The sequence below is a fragment of the Xiphophorus hellerii genome, chromosome 2 (assembly GCF_003331165.1).
Source record: "Xiphophorus hellerii strain 12219 chromosome 2, Xiphophorus_hellerii-4.1, whole genome shotgun sequence".
In the NCBI taxonomy this organism is placed as follows: domain Eukaryota; kingdom Metazoa; phylum Chordata; class Actinopteri; order Cyprinodontiformes; family Poeciliidae; genus Xiphophorus; species Xiphophorus hellerii.
Genome location: NC_045673.1, coordinates 29933567 through 29950477, shown reverse-complemented (window position 1 = coordinate 29950477; position 16911 = coordinate 29933567). Strand labels below are relative to the sequence as shown.

At 39.0% G+C, this 16911-nt stretch overlaps 1 protein-coding gene across 3 annotated transcripts in view; it reads right to left on the bottom strand.

Moving 5' to 3' along the window:
• Window positions 1-16911, bottom strand: part of cadps2 (Ca++-dependent secretion activator 2) — a 146454-nt gene that overhangs the window by 73908 nt on the left and 55635 nt on the right. For all 3 annotated transcript variants that reach the window (XM_032546225.1, XM_032546241.1, XM_032546233.1), the window contains exons 12-13: window positions 15657-15793; window positions 3820-4007 (exon numbers count right to left, since the gene is read on the bottom strand). In XM_032546225.1, coding sequence (XP_032402116.1) covers window positions 3820-4007; window positions 15657-15793 — 325 coding nt within the window. The remainder of the gene's footprint in view (window positions 1-3819; window positions 4008-15656; window positions 15794-16911) is intronic.

Genomic DNA, 16911 nt, shown 5'->3' with positions numbered 1-16911 from the left:
GAGCTTTAAAGCAGATCCTTCCTCCCAGCAGACTCACTGATTGGTATTCTGTTCTACTAGATCTCGTTGAAACGTTTGCTACAAACAGTAGCCATGAAACAAATGTTGCCGTTTCACCTCGTCCTCCTCTGGACTCAGGACCTGGGCCACGGTACCGGCAGCAAAGAATTCACTTCTCACAGGAAGGCTTTGTTTTCCTTTTTTATTATTTAGATAAATTTGTAACAAATAGGCCATAGCAATGTATGTGTTGGGCTTTATGTGGGCCAGATTTGCTGTTTATGTGGGTGAAGAACAAAGGGTGAACAGAAAATGGATGGATGGATGGAAGAACTGAGTGTCAGGAGCCACATTGCGGGTTCTGTGGGCCATGTGCACGGCATGCATGTGGCCTGTATTTGTGTGGGTCGAACGCATTGTTCTGGCTTTGTGTGAGTCAGATGCAGTCAGTGTTTTTGTGCATCCCTGCTCTCACACACTCTTCCTCAGTCTCTCTATGGTTGTCGCTCTCAATAACACATTGATCTATCTCTTTGTCACATAGCAGCCCACCTTTTCTTGGTAAAAAGTTGGATATTCGCCGCACCGCAGTCTTCAAAGTGTCTGAAAAAGGAGCAGCTTATAGTATGGAAATTGCGGTAGTTGAACAGAAAATGCCCCACTAGTCCAAGTTTCTACATGTGTCCTGATACATCAGGGAGAAAGTTTAGCACCATCTGGTTTTTCAATCCAATCAACTACTGGTTAGTAAACTGACCAATGAAAATTGAGCTAAATTTTGGTCATTTAAATAACTGTTAGGGGCATCAGTGTATCGGTAGCTATAACTGTAATCTACTCACAAAATATAACCTGACTTCTTAAAAGAGACTAAATTTCTCCTAAGAGCAGAACCAGCAAGCTGCATTGTGGTCACTATTAGAACTGTAAAAAGGTTTTTGCATCTACACTTATGTGAATATTACTTACTACAAAGCTAATTGAAATGATTAACAATTAATCATGATGGCTACTAAGTTTTGGAACCAAACAGAGAATTACACACAAGTATAGTATAATATTGCCTGAATGCATTTGACAAGTTTTCTTCAGTGGTTCATTCTGTTTCTCCTCTCAAAAGAACCCTCCAGGGAGTTTTGCATTTCTACAATTAATTCTTTTTTCTTGTCACCATTACGCCTGCCAGCAATCCAAAATCTCTGTGCCCCCCTTCTACACCCACTCAGGCGAGTCCTGAATGAACATTTATTCAAATTAGAGCTCCAACTGACAAAAAGCCAGTTCCAGTAATCCCTCCCGCCCCGCGTCGGGTAATATCTAATGATTAACTGAAGAAGCTAATCATTACACTTTCTAATTGACTAAATGAGTCAACAAAGAGAGAAAGCACATATATCAGTAATTACCTGCTTGTTAAGAGCAGAGGGGAGCAGGAAGTGAAGAGGAGATTCAAGCAGAAGAAATGATGTTAAACAATGTGAAAAGCAACCACTGTAACTTTGTACTGGGCACTTTGTTAATTTCAGAGCTACCATGCATTTTCTAAAAGTAAAGTTCTTCTAAGAACTGATTTTATTCATTACTGCAATTTATATTGTATTTTGCCATCATATAAACAGAAGTCTAAAGTCAGGCTGTGCTCATATGCTGGCTGTAAAACGATTGTATTTTTGGATGTTGATTGGAGAGTAGTTCAACGTTTAGACACAGAATCACTGTTTAGACGACCGCCAAGACACCTGTAGTTGTCATGCCAGGGCACTAGATGGCACTGTGGTTTTAGTATGTCGTCAAATCACTTTGACCTCACAAGTCACTGTGATATCTGTATTAACCTCAAAGGTCATCTCTATGACACACGGATAATCCGTATGAAAGGATGAGTCTAACTGAACGAGTCAAGCAGCTCACAGCACAATGCATGGTTTTGTTGTTTTCTGCCCATGCATGCGTAGAGCAAACTCTGCAGCCGTGAGTCCTGTAGATGTGTGCTTTCACATCTGTACATCGCACCTCTGCCAGGGATGTTCCATACAGAAAAGATCCACTCTGAGACCTGGAGTGTAAGAGAGAGGCTGGATCTCAACTAAGAGGTTTCGGTTTCACTGAAAACCCGCTCCATGTTAACAGGCCCTAATTCACTTTATTGGTGAACCAAAAAAGTTCCTGTGAGCATTTGGTGAAATGACATCATAGTTTTGAATGCAAACTATACATGGCATCAGAATTGTGGGAACTTTAATTTGAACACAGACTTGTAGTCCAATTCACAACAAGGATTTGTTTTCTTTAAGTTTTAGACTTAAATAAGGTCTTGATTAGTATAATCTCAGCTACTTAACTTGATTTCAGTCCAGTTCAAAACTATATGTTGTATTATCTGCATTATGCAGGTTTTCAATGTGTTACCCAAACTTCCTTCACATGGATGGAAACATGCTACTATAAAACCTCCATATAGCGCCTTTGTATTTTAATTGCGCAATAAGGCTGCATGTTATAGGACAACATAAAATATAAAATTGATGATTGTCATGGTGACACTGTGACTTCTGATAAGCAAACATACAACTAAAAAAGTCCTAAAATCTTATTATGTATTTTTATTATGTGTTGAACAGAAAAACAGATCAGAGATGGCAGATGATCCAAAATAAAAACTCATCATATATGCAGTGGTGGGCAGAGAACCCAAAAATTATACTCAAGTAAGAGTAGCACTACTTCAATATATTTTTACTCAAGTAAAAGAAAAAAGTATTTGGTAAAAAAGTCTACTCAATTGCTCAGGAACTGATCAAATGATCAATCATTCAATATGTAAAATTTACATAATCAGACAGACCAAAATATAAAGTAAAGTGGAAATTTTGTATATTAAGGACGAAAAGTTATATTTATATATTTATATTTCATATAACAAAAAAAATAACAGTCAGGCAAAATAAATTTTTTCCAAATCAGTTTCTTTCAACATAAAACTTATGAAACTGTAACAAAAACTGCAGGTGTGTGTCTGTGTCTAGTGAATTTTTGGTTAAAACCTGTTTGTTCTTCATTGAGTGGGTAGAGAATCCAGAAATTTTACTCTTGTAAGACTAGATAAAATTACTCAAGTAAAAGTAGAACATGCAGCATAGCAAAAATACTCCTAAAAGTACATTTTTCTAAAATGTTACTCAAGTAAATGTAATTGAGTATATGTAACTATAGTATCTACCAAATTCTGGATATATAAGAATAGATCTGCTCTTTTGGTAAGGAAACAATTCAACTGTAATATCCTAATGCTTCCATAAAACACTTCAAAACATTAGTGACAATGTTAGTGGCATGAAGAGCCTGAATGAATGGTATTTATAATTAGCTAATATATATTGCAGTCCAAGTTGTGGTGTTAAGGTTGTGTACAGTGAACTCAGCACTTTTCCTTTTGTACAAAGATGTCACCTTTTAACATCAGTAGTAACTGACCTCATGCAAACAGTCCTCAGTATGAATAATGAACTTGTACTTAACTAACCACAATGATTTTCTCACACCCATTAGATAGAAGTGAAATATTGGGAAAAACAAAAATGGCCAAAGAGTGGAGCTTTGAAGAACCTCACATATGATCATTACTTGCTCAGTTTTTTTTTTTCTTAACCAACTCAAAGTAGCCCAGGGCCGTCCAAAAACTATGGCCAACAACTGAAAAAATTAGGACAGTAGCAGGAAGTCCCACACTCTTGGGGTAACTGGGAATCAAACGTTTGTGTCTGATGTGGTAGACGACACCCTGAAGAAAGTTATTCTGTCATGATAATGCTTGGGTACCTGTTTCCGTGGATATGTGAGGCACAGAAAGCATAGCTGTAATGTAGCAGCATGGGGTCAACCAGCACGCTGTTCTCGGCGTAGTCCATGAGATCCTTCAGGTAGCTCAGGTGGCGGTGGCAGCCTCGAACCCCGTACCGAGCGCAGTACTCATCCAGGACAAACACCTGGCCGGGACTGAACCAGCCCTGAGGACAAGCATGACAATTAACCTACTGCTCCATGCACTACCAGAAATATTTGGACAGAGTTTTGTATATTACCACAATGGGCTTTAAATGAAACAACTCAGACGCAGTTGAAGTGCAGACCTTCAGCTTTGATTCAGTGGGTTGAACTAACAGATTGCACAATATATGAGGAAATAAAGTACAGAGTTAAAAGACAAAATTAAATAAATACATCCTTAAATTTTTGATTAAATATGCAAATAAATAAATAATTGTTTAATTAATTTAACAAACAATGCATTAAATATCTCACTAAATTATTAAAATGCAAACTTAAACAAGCTGATGCAGATAATTACATAAATGTAGATTCATTGTTCCTGCTCCTGAAGCATCACCATGAAGTAATTTTATCCATCAAACGCGGAGATCAAAGCCAAGGGGCGGGGCTTACACTGATCAATTGAACTCCAATAGTGTAGCCTCTTTTTGAAAACCATGTAATGGAGGATTTGCAGGAGTTGTCCTATGGGCTTGTAGGAGAGAAAACTTTTGACGCCCTGAGATGAAGTGATTGTATTATAAAAACATTTAGTTCATCACATTTGTATGCAAGTTTTAGTTCAACCTACTGAGCTAAAGCTGAAAGTCTGCACTTGATCTGAATTGTATCATTTAAAATGTATTATACATAACCAAAATGAGAAAAAAGTTGACTCTGCCTATGTACTAATGGACTAGTGGACAGAGTCAATTGGTATATGGACTGTAGGCAGAAAAAAAACTCTTAGATTATGAAACAACAGGTTGACGTAAAAGTTATTACCTCTCTACAGGTTTATGAAGAATATGTAAGGAAAGGCTGAAAGGTGTGGAACAATTTGAAGATCCTGAGATTTACATTAGTTCATTTATCTGGTGTGTAATCACTAAATTAGGCATGAAGCTTACAACACTAATTAAGATTCTGCACTGAAAAACATTAACAAATTAGCACCTCCACTGAGCTGGTTCCACACACACACACACACACCCCCACACACACACACAGTGAGCTCCCTCTGGCTGACAGCCGTGGCTCAGTGCCAAGCGACCGGTGACCCAGGAAGGAAGATGAGCAGCAGAGAAACTGTTTCACCTTCAGAACAGTTGGTTCCCTCTGAAGACCAAAACTCAACCAGACATTGCAATATTAAGACACATCCTGAAAGCTAACGCCATATTCATATTGTCAGTTGGTTTTCATGCATGTTCTTCTTTTGGCTGATAAATCCTTCCTGGGAAACTTGGCAGGGAATCTGCTTGGTCTGCAGATGCTGAGAACACACACCTGCACACGCCTGTCCATGTTCTGTTGGTCCCAGCTAACTGTGCTGAGTATGTCTGCACAGAATCATTCACATATCTGGTAGATTTACATTTACTGTTGGAACAAGTTGGGCTCTGATTGTCTCCCAGGAGATAACAGAGGGGAGGTCATTCAAAAAATACATATTTATTTATACTTTAAAATAAAATAACTTGCTGAAAATGACTTTCTTCCTACTCAATCATCAATAGACAGGCCTTATTTGGAATCAGAGCCAACAAACCGGTCTTATAATTGCTGAGCAGCTTTTGTCATGTTTCCATTCAGACTAACCACATCTACCCTGATTTTTCACAACCAATTCACCAAACTGACAAAAACAGTTCTGGTGTTGGCAGAGACCAGGGTCCTGGGATCTGTCGAGTCTCTCTGAACTGACCACCCAAAGCTTTGGCAAGGAGTGACACTGAAATAAAGATCAGTGTTCTTTTGCTATGTTACACATTAAAACACCTTTTATATAAAAGAGCAATCTGCACAAAAAGAGAAGGAAGTACAGTAGGCTGCAGAACACTGGCATAGCAAGGAAAATGTTGAGAAATACAAAAACAGCTTTACAACATTACCTTCAAGTAAATTGAAAATAAAAGTTACGAAAATGACAAAAAATTTGAAAAAAGTTATTTTTAGAAAATATATTTATGGTCTCATTGGCAGGCTGCTTCCTAGTGGGTTTAAATGTGTCAGAATCCTCGTCTGCAGACCTTTCATTGACCCTCCTCCCTTCATCACTTTACTTAAGTTTCTTTCTTGATTTTTCTCTGTGGGCACGAGCTATTAATATCACACCACAGAGAGAGAAGGGGGCTCACTGATGGGCGTGAAGCGACAAGATGTTCCTCTGTGACAAACAGATGGCGCACTCCAGTATTGGCTCTGACCGCTCAATTAGCAGCTAACAAGCAGACTGCCTCGTTAGGCTTCCATCAGCCGTGGCTGTGCGTCTCTGTGTCAGAGCAACAGCGTCTGCCGCCCCCCTCTGAGGGACGGCTCAACCCAAGATCCGTCCAAGCAATGGCAACTCTGAAGCTACAAACACCTTTGCCTGTTTTCTTTTATCCATTCTTCTTCTTTTTTTTTTTTTGGTTTGTGACTCAAAGATCATTTCAGATCATTTCTCTCATTATCACTGAACCAAAATATAGTCTCAGTTAACAAGTCACAACTCTGGGAATTAATGCAGGAGTAAAAATAAATTTAAAAAAAAGGAAAACTGCTGTTCCTGTAGCTAATGTTGACTCTGGTAATAGTTTGGAACAGAGCCATTTAATAATTTACCAGAATGGAACCAGAAGTGAAAGCAAATGGAAGAATAAACCTGAGTGGACATCAGGAGAGCAACCAGTCAGAGATCACAATCTAACCAAAAGCATGAGACCTGAAGCTCCAGAAGCTGCTCTCCATCACGGCCACAACAGATCCTTTGGCTCGGTTGTGTTCTCAAACATGCATCTTATTTCAGAAGTTTAACCATGGTCCACTTCTATAAAGATACAATCAGGTCCATGCTAATGCTTTTCATAATTCGGTTTTAGTGCTCAATCTGAAACAAACTTCAGCTGATAGAAAAAACTGAGCAGTTTTGGGGTTCTGGCCTCCTCTGAAGGATCCAGACATCAGCAGCTGGGAAGCCTGCCAGTTGGATCATAGCTCATCACTCTCACTCTGGAAATCACTCATTAATAAGCAATCATTATTAATAAATATAACGAGACAAAATATTTTGTTTATGAACTCAGAACGACAGCATCCAGTTGTGACTGGTTTTCTAAGCAGAAGCTGTACGCTGGGGATCTGGGTTCCACCTTCACAGCAGCTTTAAACTGAGCTGTAGTACAAGTGTGGAGTCAAAAAAGGCCACTGTAGAATTTATACCTCTTAAAGGTCTTTTATTCATCTTTTATCCTGTCACAACCACAATTTTAAATGTAGTTGTATGTTAAAAAGAAATTAAATAATTTTACATTTAAAGAACTAACATGATTTTCAAATATTTTTCACAATCAAATTCCTATGTTGCAGTTGCTGGGCTAGACTTTATCGTTGTCTGTCATTGTGACGGGGTTCTATTATGACTTGGTCAAACATAAATGCCGGAGATCACTTTAGTGAAATTTATTAAGATTTTTGTCAGGTGAACAAAGATGGCAGGTGCAGAATATGTACAAAGGACATCCACGGCAGGTTAAAATCAGACAAACAGCAATACCTTCATTGTCAGAGTCCATCACCTTCAGTGTGACTTCTCAGGAGTCTAGCCAAAGACTGCCTCCATGTGGAGCAGAGCTCTGTTTTTAAAGCCACAGACTCCGCCCACAGAAAGTCCAAACAAGCAAGTGACAATAACATTTTGGACTTGCATTTTAATTGAAAGCCCAGTCTTATACGAGTAATGGAATGTCTCCAGGCGCTCTCAGGTTTTGAACATTTGCGTCACACAGATTCAGACTCTTGGTTATACATGGTGGACTGACAGGGCGCAGCAGCTGGAGACCTAGTAGGACTCGGACATCCACCTGGATTGGCAGCACGATTTCTTCCTGGAGGAAGCCATGAGCTGACACAACGCTGCCATTATGTCAGCTCATGTTCTCTCGCTAATTGTTCTCTCGCTCCTGATATTATCTTTTCATTTTGATGAACATCAAAAGTAATCCTACATCAGTTTACCTGTTCCTTCTTGTACATTTTGCTCTATCTTCTCAAACTCCCAGTCAGTTGTGCCACATGGTCACTTCTACTGATCCAGGCTCTGGTTCTGCTGGAGGTTTCTTCCATTGTCGCTACATGCCTGCTCAGTATGAGGGATTGATGTAAAGTCAATGACACAACACGAGTGACTGTCACTCTTTGCTGGTCAAGGAGTAGTGAATGCTGCAAGTCAATGACTTGATGCTCTGCTGGGTTTCCTTAGAAATTTTGAAGCTACTTTGAATTTATTGTTTGAAAACTTGCATCAATTGGAAAGTATCTGTGACTGGATTAAATTGTATTTTTTTTGTAAAGTGCCTTGAGACAGCATTTGAAATGTTGCTACATAAACAAACTGAGTTAAAACATTTTCAGATGTTCTCCATGCAGTCCGACTGACGTTGAACTATTTTCCAGTGAATATTGAGCAAAAATGGGGATCTATAGCTGAACAAAGCTGGTAGAGACAAACTAGCAACCTGCTGCTAAACATCCAGTAGCAGGTGGTTCTACATAGTATTGACTCAAGTGGGCTGAATACAAAAATACGCCCCACTTAAGACATTTTTATTATAAATAATAAAAAAACAAAACCTTGTAGACTTTTCTTTCACTATTACAAATTGCTTTGTGTTAGCTTTTCACATAATATCCCTACTAAATACATTGATGGTTGCAATGTGACAACATGGGAGTTCAAGGTGTATAAAACTGAATGCTACTAAAGTACAGTACAAGTCAAATAGAAACAAGGTGCAGGTTGTTTATCAAAGCACACTAGATGAATATTCTGTGTGTTTCAGATGCATGTGGTGATGGCTGAATGTGACTGGAGCCATCCGCCCCAACTTCAGCAGTCCTCTGATGAGCAGACATTTACCTAAATCACTGAAATGGGCTTGAGATTCAAACAAAACGGGGGCTTGAATCATGTGGATGCATAGACTTGGCTAATTATTTCAGGATCTGTTAAGACAAAAATAAGAAGGTAGATTTCTGCTTCAGCATACTAAAACTGCAGGACACCTGTGTCCTGGTCTCTCAGAAGCTCAGCAATAGTCTGGGACAGGATATGAGCTGAGGCTGTAAACTTATAGGTTGACAGGAGGCTAAATAGGTCAGATTCTTGCAAATTAGAGTAAATATTGGTCTTCAGATGCTGTCCACTTCAATGATCACTCTCAACAATCAATCTCATTGTGCTTCAGCAGCCAGAGGGCTAAGAAGGGCGGAGCATTGGGACAGCAGCATGCTACTAATGGTCAAAGTCAGCTTCTGCAAACACTCGCAGTTTTATTTCTTTTTACTGTCAAGATGTTTTTATACTAAATTCAATTCAAGACCAAATGAATTTGAGAGACCTGCATCGATCTGAAGAGTCTGTACATGCTGCGTTTTATCTAAAAAAGATCCTGATTTTGTGAACAGCTCCATTCTGGTCGTCCAGTTAAGCCTAAAGTGTAGAGAGCAACAAGATGTAGAGACATGACTCTAGGTTTGGACTGGATCTGTCTGGGCTCAAGCTCACAGCACCGTCACTGGCCGGATTTAACCTCTTCCCCCTCAGTAGGAGCCACGCTGCTGCTTCTGGCAGCACTGTGGACTCCAGCGACATCCCAAACTTCTGCCTAATTACCATTGTTGTCGTTGGGTTCAGCTCATTTTCAATAAAATATGACCTGGTCTGTGACATGAATCCAAGGCACTTCTCAACAGATGTCTCCCACGCCTAGGCCCAGGCCTTTTCTAAGAGTGCTCAGTGAAAAGAGGCTCAAGTTGGAACAAAAAACCCTGCGGTGTTCACAAAAGGCTGAGCAATGAAGAGCTGGCTGGACAGTGTGAATGGAGCGGTCTAATTGCAGTGCTGGAAGGAGTCCTGGTGAGGTAGGCAGACAAACCAAAGAGGCCCAGATGTCACTCTGCTGAACATCTCGTTGACTTGAAATGCAAGACAAGCCAGCATGACTCCTTCAGCATCAAAGTTAGTGTTCAGAGGAAACCTTTGTCAACAGTTTTTTTAAGAACATGCTTTTACTAACAGGCTCTTACAGAGCTTGAACATACCTGCAACACATACTCTTTACAGAATTCCAAATGAGCCTCCTAAAAGCAGTATTAACCCAGACTGTTATGCATGCTGTGTTCTCATCAACAGAGGCAAAGCTTTAACATTCATAGAAATGATTGAGATAGACAATGAGTTCTTGGTTTATGCTTTTTTTTAAAATATATATATAAATATATTGTAGTATCTACGGTACCAAATGTTTTTTTTTATAATCATCCTTTAATAAGAAAAACTTTACTTTAATACATGGCAGGCCTTTTAAAGATTGTTGTACTTTTTCACCATGGAAGGAATATTGAAGAAAACACTGATATTTGTAGAGGAATGAAAACACGGAACCCCCTTCCTTCATCTGCTTGAAACAGTAATAAATAGTCCTGTTTAATTATTTTAACATATAAGGTGTTTTAATTGTATATTTATGAATCAATATGTTATATTAAGTGTGTGTAACTGCTTTTGAAATAAGTGACTTTTTTATGATGTGGACCCCAGGAAGAGCAACCATTTTCACGTCAATGGCTAATAGAGATCCAAACAAACAAACAGAAATTGAAAAATTCAGTTTGTTGAAGATCAGACATACTTCAGCTAAAGTTGCTCAAAAATCTATGAGCAATTTACAGTGGCCACAGAAAGCATTCACAGCCCTCTAAATTTTTACATATTTATAAAAATATTAATATTTTTAAATATTACATGGTCATAAGTATTCAGACCCTTTGCTCAGTATTGAGTAGAAGCACCTTTTGAGCTTGTACAAAAGGTGGCTTGTACAGCCATGACGTTTGGAGTTTGAATGTTTTCTACGCAGGATCAGTGAAAAAGCTGCTACTTGTCACTAAGCCTACTTCCTATCTAAACATGCAGAATCTGGCTGCTTTTGACACTGTGAATCACAGCATTCTTTTGACCCATTTGAAGTCACTTGTTGGTATTTGAGGTACAGCACTAAACTGGTACTGGTTGTGAGGATTTGGTTTTTCTGTGGCAATTTAGTTCCTGTGTTGTCTCATCTGTCCTTGATTGATCCCAGTTGTGCCCTGTGTCCCCTGATTATCTTCCCTTTGTATCTATACCCACCTGTGTCTGTGTTTCCCTGTTGGGTCCTTGCCTATTGTCAGTCTGATGTCTATGCCAGTTGCTACCAGTGTGAGAGTCGTTGTTCGCCTGTGCTGCCTGGAATTTGTGAATCGCTTCTTCATTAAATACCTTTATTGCACCTCGTGCTGGGTCCTCCGCTTCCATCCTCACCATTCAAAACCGCATCTCATGACACCGGTCCTAACTTTCAAACAGAAGTTTTCTGTAAATCTAGGACAGCATTCTTCCTCTGTTTCTTCTCTAAAGTACGGGGCTGCGTCAGAGTCCCTGATTTAACGTTGACCCACATTTTAGTTCATTTGTTCAAATGACATAGAGAAAACAGAAAATAAAGTCAGCTTATCTAAAAATTTCTGACAGCGGTTAGCGATAGATGCAAAGTCAACCATCCCTGGATTACAACAGACCGACCGGCTAAAAACGCACATCTCAGCTTTGTGTGTGCAACACTGAGGTAATTTCAGGAGAATCCTTACATAACGCTGGATATGAGCATAGCACAGAGATGTTCATGGTCTGCTAAGTTACACACAACACAAAAGCCTTCAGTGTATTCTCTCTAGGATTAGTTCCCCCTCCTCCTTCCTGTGTCTCCAGTGAGCCGGCACAGCAGTTGGGCCGTGTTCCTATTTGGAAAGTATTGATTAGAACATTTAACTCTTCAATCAGTGCGAGAGACCCCCTACGGTTTAACAAACCAGCACACACACACACACACACACACGCCGAGACAGAGACTGAACGCTTTTATGTGTCTTCAAAATGTTTTCTGATGTGTTTTAGCCTCAGCAGGAACTTCTCTTCCCCTTCAGCATTAAGCTCCTACAAGAAATGGATGGCAAATGTAAAAATGATTTTAAATGACCAGAACTAGTTACCACTAAGTGAAAGTTTAAATTAGCCATCATGCACACACCGAGTTAGTCATATAACTTTAGTGAAGGTAGAGGCAACGATAGCAATAGGGCCTAGACAGGAGAAAGTCAAACCAGCATAAGGAAACATAATGTTTTCTATACAGGTAACATGGTTTAATTAAAGTTGCGTCTGGTTTACATTGGCAGTTTCAACAACGAAACAACTGAAATGTTAATTTTTCTTTTTTTATTGGTCTGATGTAATATTCAAATCTTTGATGTTGTGTTTTGGTTAGCTGGAAGAAGAAGGTGATCCTAAAAGAAAAAAGGCTTGAAACAGCCTGTGTGCAATTAATCTACGGGATGTGCATCACTGAGTGATGGAGTTACCAAAATAAATACAATTTTCAATGACATTCTAATTTATAAATGGATTTGTATCCAATACTATTTTTAAAGCTATGGAAACTGGATAGGAATGTGATAACAAGATCACATGTGAAATGATGAAAGTAACCCTGCTGCAGAAACTGTTTACTGTCTGAATCCTGCAGAAAGAAAACATTTACCACTAATTCCAGAATTATTCACAGCCTGGCAGATTTAGGCTAAAGGCAGTCTTTCAGTTTGACATGCAGGTTTCTTCTTACTGGATATAGCATTAGTGGTTTGGAGTGGACCAGTCCACACCAATCTCCAATTGAGATTCTGTGGAGATGGCTAAAGTTTAGGGGTAAAGAGAACTTTAAACCCCAAAAGCTTCAAACTCATCACCATGAAAAATGATCAAAAATAGAGTGGAAACATGCAAAATGTTGCTCAGAAATAACAGGAAGGGTTTGATTGCTGTAATGCCAAGAAAGCAATTTAAACATAAATTGAAAATGAACAAACATTTTAGCCCATCTTGGTGATCTCATGATGTCTGCTTTGACAGAATGCCAACATGTTCTAATCCTTCATTATCTAATATTTTCTTACTCCCGGGGCCCCAATTATAAGGCCAAAAGACTTAGAAAATTAGAATATCACAAAAACCCAGTAATGTTATATTATGGCCCACACCAGGCCTCGAGGTCCGATGTTCTGTCAGATCAGCATACGTTGCCAGATCGTCAAAAATGTAGCACAAACTGACGACTATATCTGTCAGCGAAGTACACGCTGTGATTACCATATGCTTTTGTTTAATCAGAAACATGACACCATGACGTAGAAGTTACATTTTGTTATTATGACATCATGACTTAGTTAACTAGTCAGACCATCATCACCGAACAGGAAGGTGAGTTTTATAGAGGGAGTGTTTTGAGGTTGACTGTAGTTGTATCTAGACCCTGCTTTAAATACACTTTGAAACCACGGCAATGCATGTATATCCAGTTAGTTATCATTAAAAAAAATGTATTTACTTTTCTTGTATCTTGTCACTACTGGGGCTATTTTTACTTAAGTCACTGTATAGCACTTTAAAAGCACTTTATTAACAAGCACTTTATTTAGCACTGCACTTTAAGCATAGATTTGCACATAAACAACAATTTGCACACAAGAAGTTTTAATTGTATTTATTGAGTGTTTTTAGTGATTAGCATGTGGCCTTTTGTTCTGGGCTCTGCACAGCTGCTCCTCATTGAGAAGTGACCTGGTTGCTTGTGAAGGGAGGATAATTGTTACTCAGAGCAATGAGCTACTGGTGGGTAAAACTGAGCAAATGTATGTGCATAATCTGTTAAGTGTGGAGTGCTATTATGAAGTGACTCACCTGTCTTTTCTGTGTCCTCTCCAGGGTGTTTGGACTAATTCTGCCCCAGGGTCCAGAGACACCATTTATAGGTTCTGGGAGAGGCCATTGAAAAGTGGGGGGGGGTGTTTATGGGTTTTGTGGTGTTTTTATTATGGTGTAAGGATAAAACATAAAATATTTATAAAAAGTAAGTGGAAATGTTTATATTTAGTAAAAGGTATTTTATTCAAATAGGTGGAGATTGGTGAATTGAGATTCCCCTGTGTATTAAAGGTGGTTTGGTCCGTAACAGCTGGGACTATTTAAGGCTGCAGTTTCACCTGTGAAAGGGTTGTTGATTTTGTGTGAAGAATAAACCACTGCTGTTTCCACCTGAACTCTGCCTCAACTTTTCATCCTCACTGTAAAATCCAGCGGCAAAGGGCCGCCTTGTTACAGTCGCGTATTGCTTAACTGACAGGTCCTCTGTGTCATGGGCCTCTTACTGTGCATGCATGCGTACTCACTGCATGTATGCTTCTCTGACAGCGTCTGATCTGACAGAACACCGGACTCCAGCAACGTTTAGATGCGTCTCTGCTTCAGCACGCTTGAGTCAAATCAGGGCATTAACATTACTTTGAAGGGCTTTACTGCACACCGAGGAAGTCCTTCATTCATCTGATTATCCCTCTGTGTGGAACAAATCTAATGTTTACGATATACAGCACAGACCAAAAGTTTGGACACAATTGTGTGTCCAAACTTTTGGTCTGTACACAGTTCAGACCAAAAGTTTGGACACACCTTCTCATTGAATCCAATGAGAAAGTGTGTCCAAACTTTTGGCCTGTACTGTATATGAAAATCACTAATGAACTGAATTAATGAAATACATTAACTCTGTGACAATTTATTATGCTGCTACTGTAAATGTAAATGGCTATATGATCACTGACAAAATAGGCTAAACTTCAACAAACAAATAAATATAGTCCAATTTGCTTGTATTTGGATGATTAGTACTGTACCAAACATCAACTAAAGCAACTGATAGTTAGATGAGGGGATCAATGGACATGTGTGGAGCATGTTTGTTCTGACACTACGCATTTGAATTTACAAGATTTAAGGGTTTTTTTTACTTACCTTGAAGCAAGCTTTTCCAGCTGAATCATTTACAGACATCACTGGCCTGCCTGTGTTTCATATTACATCCAACCTTATTCTACCACATGCTTTATTTACACTTTGGTTTTGTTTTGTAAATAAAATAATTTTATCCATTTGCAGAGATGAGAAGAATTTTAGTAATCTGGGTTGTTTCACATAAAATGTCCACTTCTTAGGTCCAAAATGATTTAGCTCTAAAATTTAAATTAGAGCACATCTGCTTAAGTCCAAATAGAATTTCAGTTACTTAAATGCCTTGTCCATAGGTCAGATTGGTATAATTTATTTTCTACTTCATATAAGTATTTAGTAGGTCATGTAAATTGTCTAAATTGCTTAGCAGATGTTTGACATTAATTAAGTGTACTTTGCACCTGCAGTCACCCAGTGATACTGACAGCTGCCCTCTGCGGAATATTTTGAGCCTCTTCTAATATCACATTGTCATTAAGAGCAGTGATTCCCAACATGCAGGGAACCCATGTTTTAGATGCCTCTGTTCCAGCTCACCTCATTCAAATGATTGCATGACCTCCTCTGCAGTCAAAGGCCTGCAGAAGCTTGTTAGTCACCCATTCAGTAGTCAGGTGTGGAAGCAAGGAGACACCTAAAATATGCAGGGCCGGGGTACCTGAGGACCAGGGATTGGAACCTAAAGAACAGGTTCGAGATAACATACCAGGCAGGAGAAGGAGTCGTTCATGCGGTGCTGCAGAGTGTGTTTCTGTAAAACGGAGAACAGAGCAGCATGGTCAAAGCAACCCGGAGCTGCAGAGATGAAATCCTCCATGCCCTGACGCTGACAGGGATCCAGACCTGAAAAGCAAACACAAAACAGGTCCGAATAGCATCTTCACTTTAACAACTATAGTACTTTAGGTTTTTACATTTTAAATAAAGTTAAACAGAAAACTGTCCCAAAAGTGGACCCAGTTTCAGTTCAAACACGATGCTTCAAAACTATTTGTAGTTCTTGGGTGTTAACTTTGACCTCTAGGTAGAGGTTTAAAGCTTGCCCTGCTCCTTCACACAGATGCTTCAGTAGAATTGTTCTATACTAATTTTGTGAATAAGTTAAGCTTAGACAAGAATGAGGCAGGAGCTACTTCCAGACTTGTGTTATTGTGTAATTAGCATATTTCCACAGGTTGTGATATCTCTAACTTACCTAATCCTGACACTCTTTATACTCCTGATGATTTTATTCACTATTTTAATACCAACTCTCTTCAAACCCCCATCAAACCCAGGATGCATTTTACTCTCTATGTGAGGAAATGCACATTAAACACTCTTCACTATAAGGAAACCATTATAACTACTACTACTTTTTGTAACTTAATCACAAGTAGCAAAGGTAATACAAAAACATTTTTCTCTACTGTCAATAACAGTACATAATCCCCCAACTTCTTCCCTCAAATGTTGTGCAGATCTGCTCATGGATGCAGATGTGGGTGCATAAAAACACACATTTGTGCGCCACTCTGCAGCACTTCTCAGCAGGCGAAAGAAATCTGGACCAATCAGCAGCACCCTGAACTCAGGCAATATAAGAAAACCACCAACAATTTGGTTGATTTTACAACGAAGCTGAGGAAGGCAAACACAGACTCCAAAGCAGCATTTCATGGGAAAAGGACTTAGATTAAATAAGGACTACCGGTAAGCCTTTCATTGGACTCAGTTGAAATGTAATTTGACTTTGGTTTTGCATTTGAATAAAAGAAATGTAGAATTTGTTGAAGGAACAGTTTGCACTGCTGGGTTTTACAGTTTGGCTCTATCAAATGAATATCTAACATCTTTAATTAATGTAAAAACATATGTCCTGAGGAAAAGAAAGAAAAGTTTAATTCTAATTTAGAATTGTAGTTTCCCGGCTAAAACGCGAGACTTGTCAGGTATGCACAGAATGACAAAAACCACAAAAT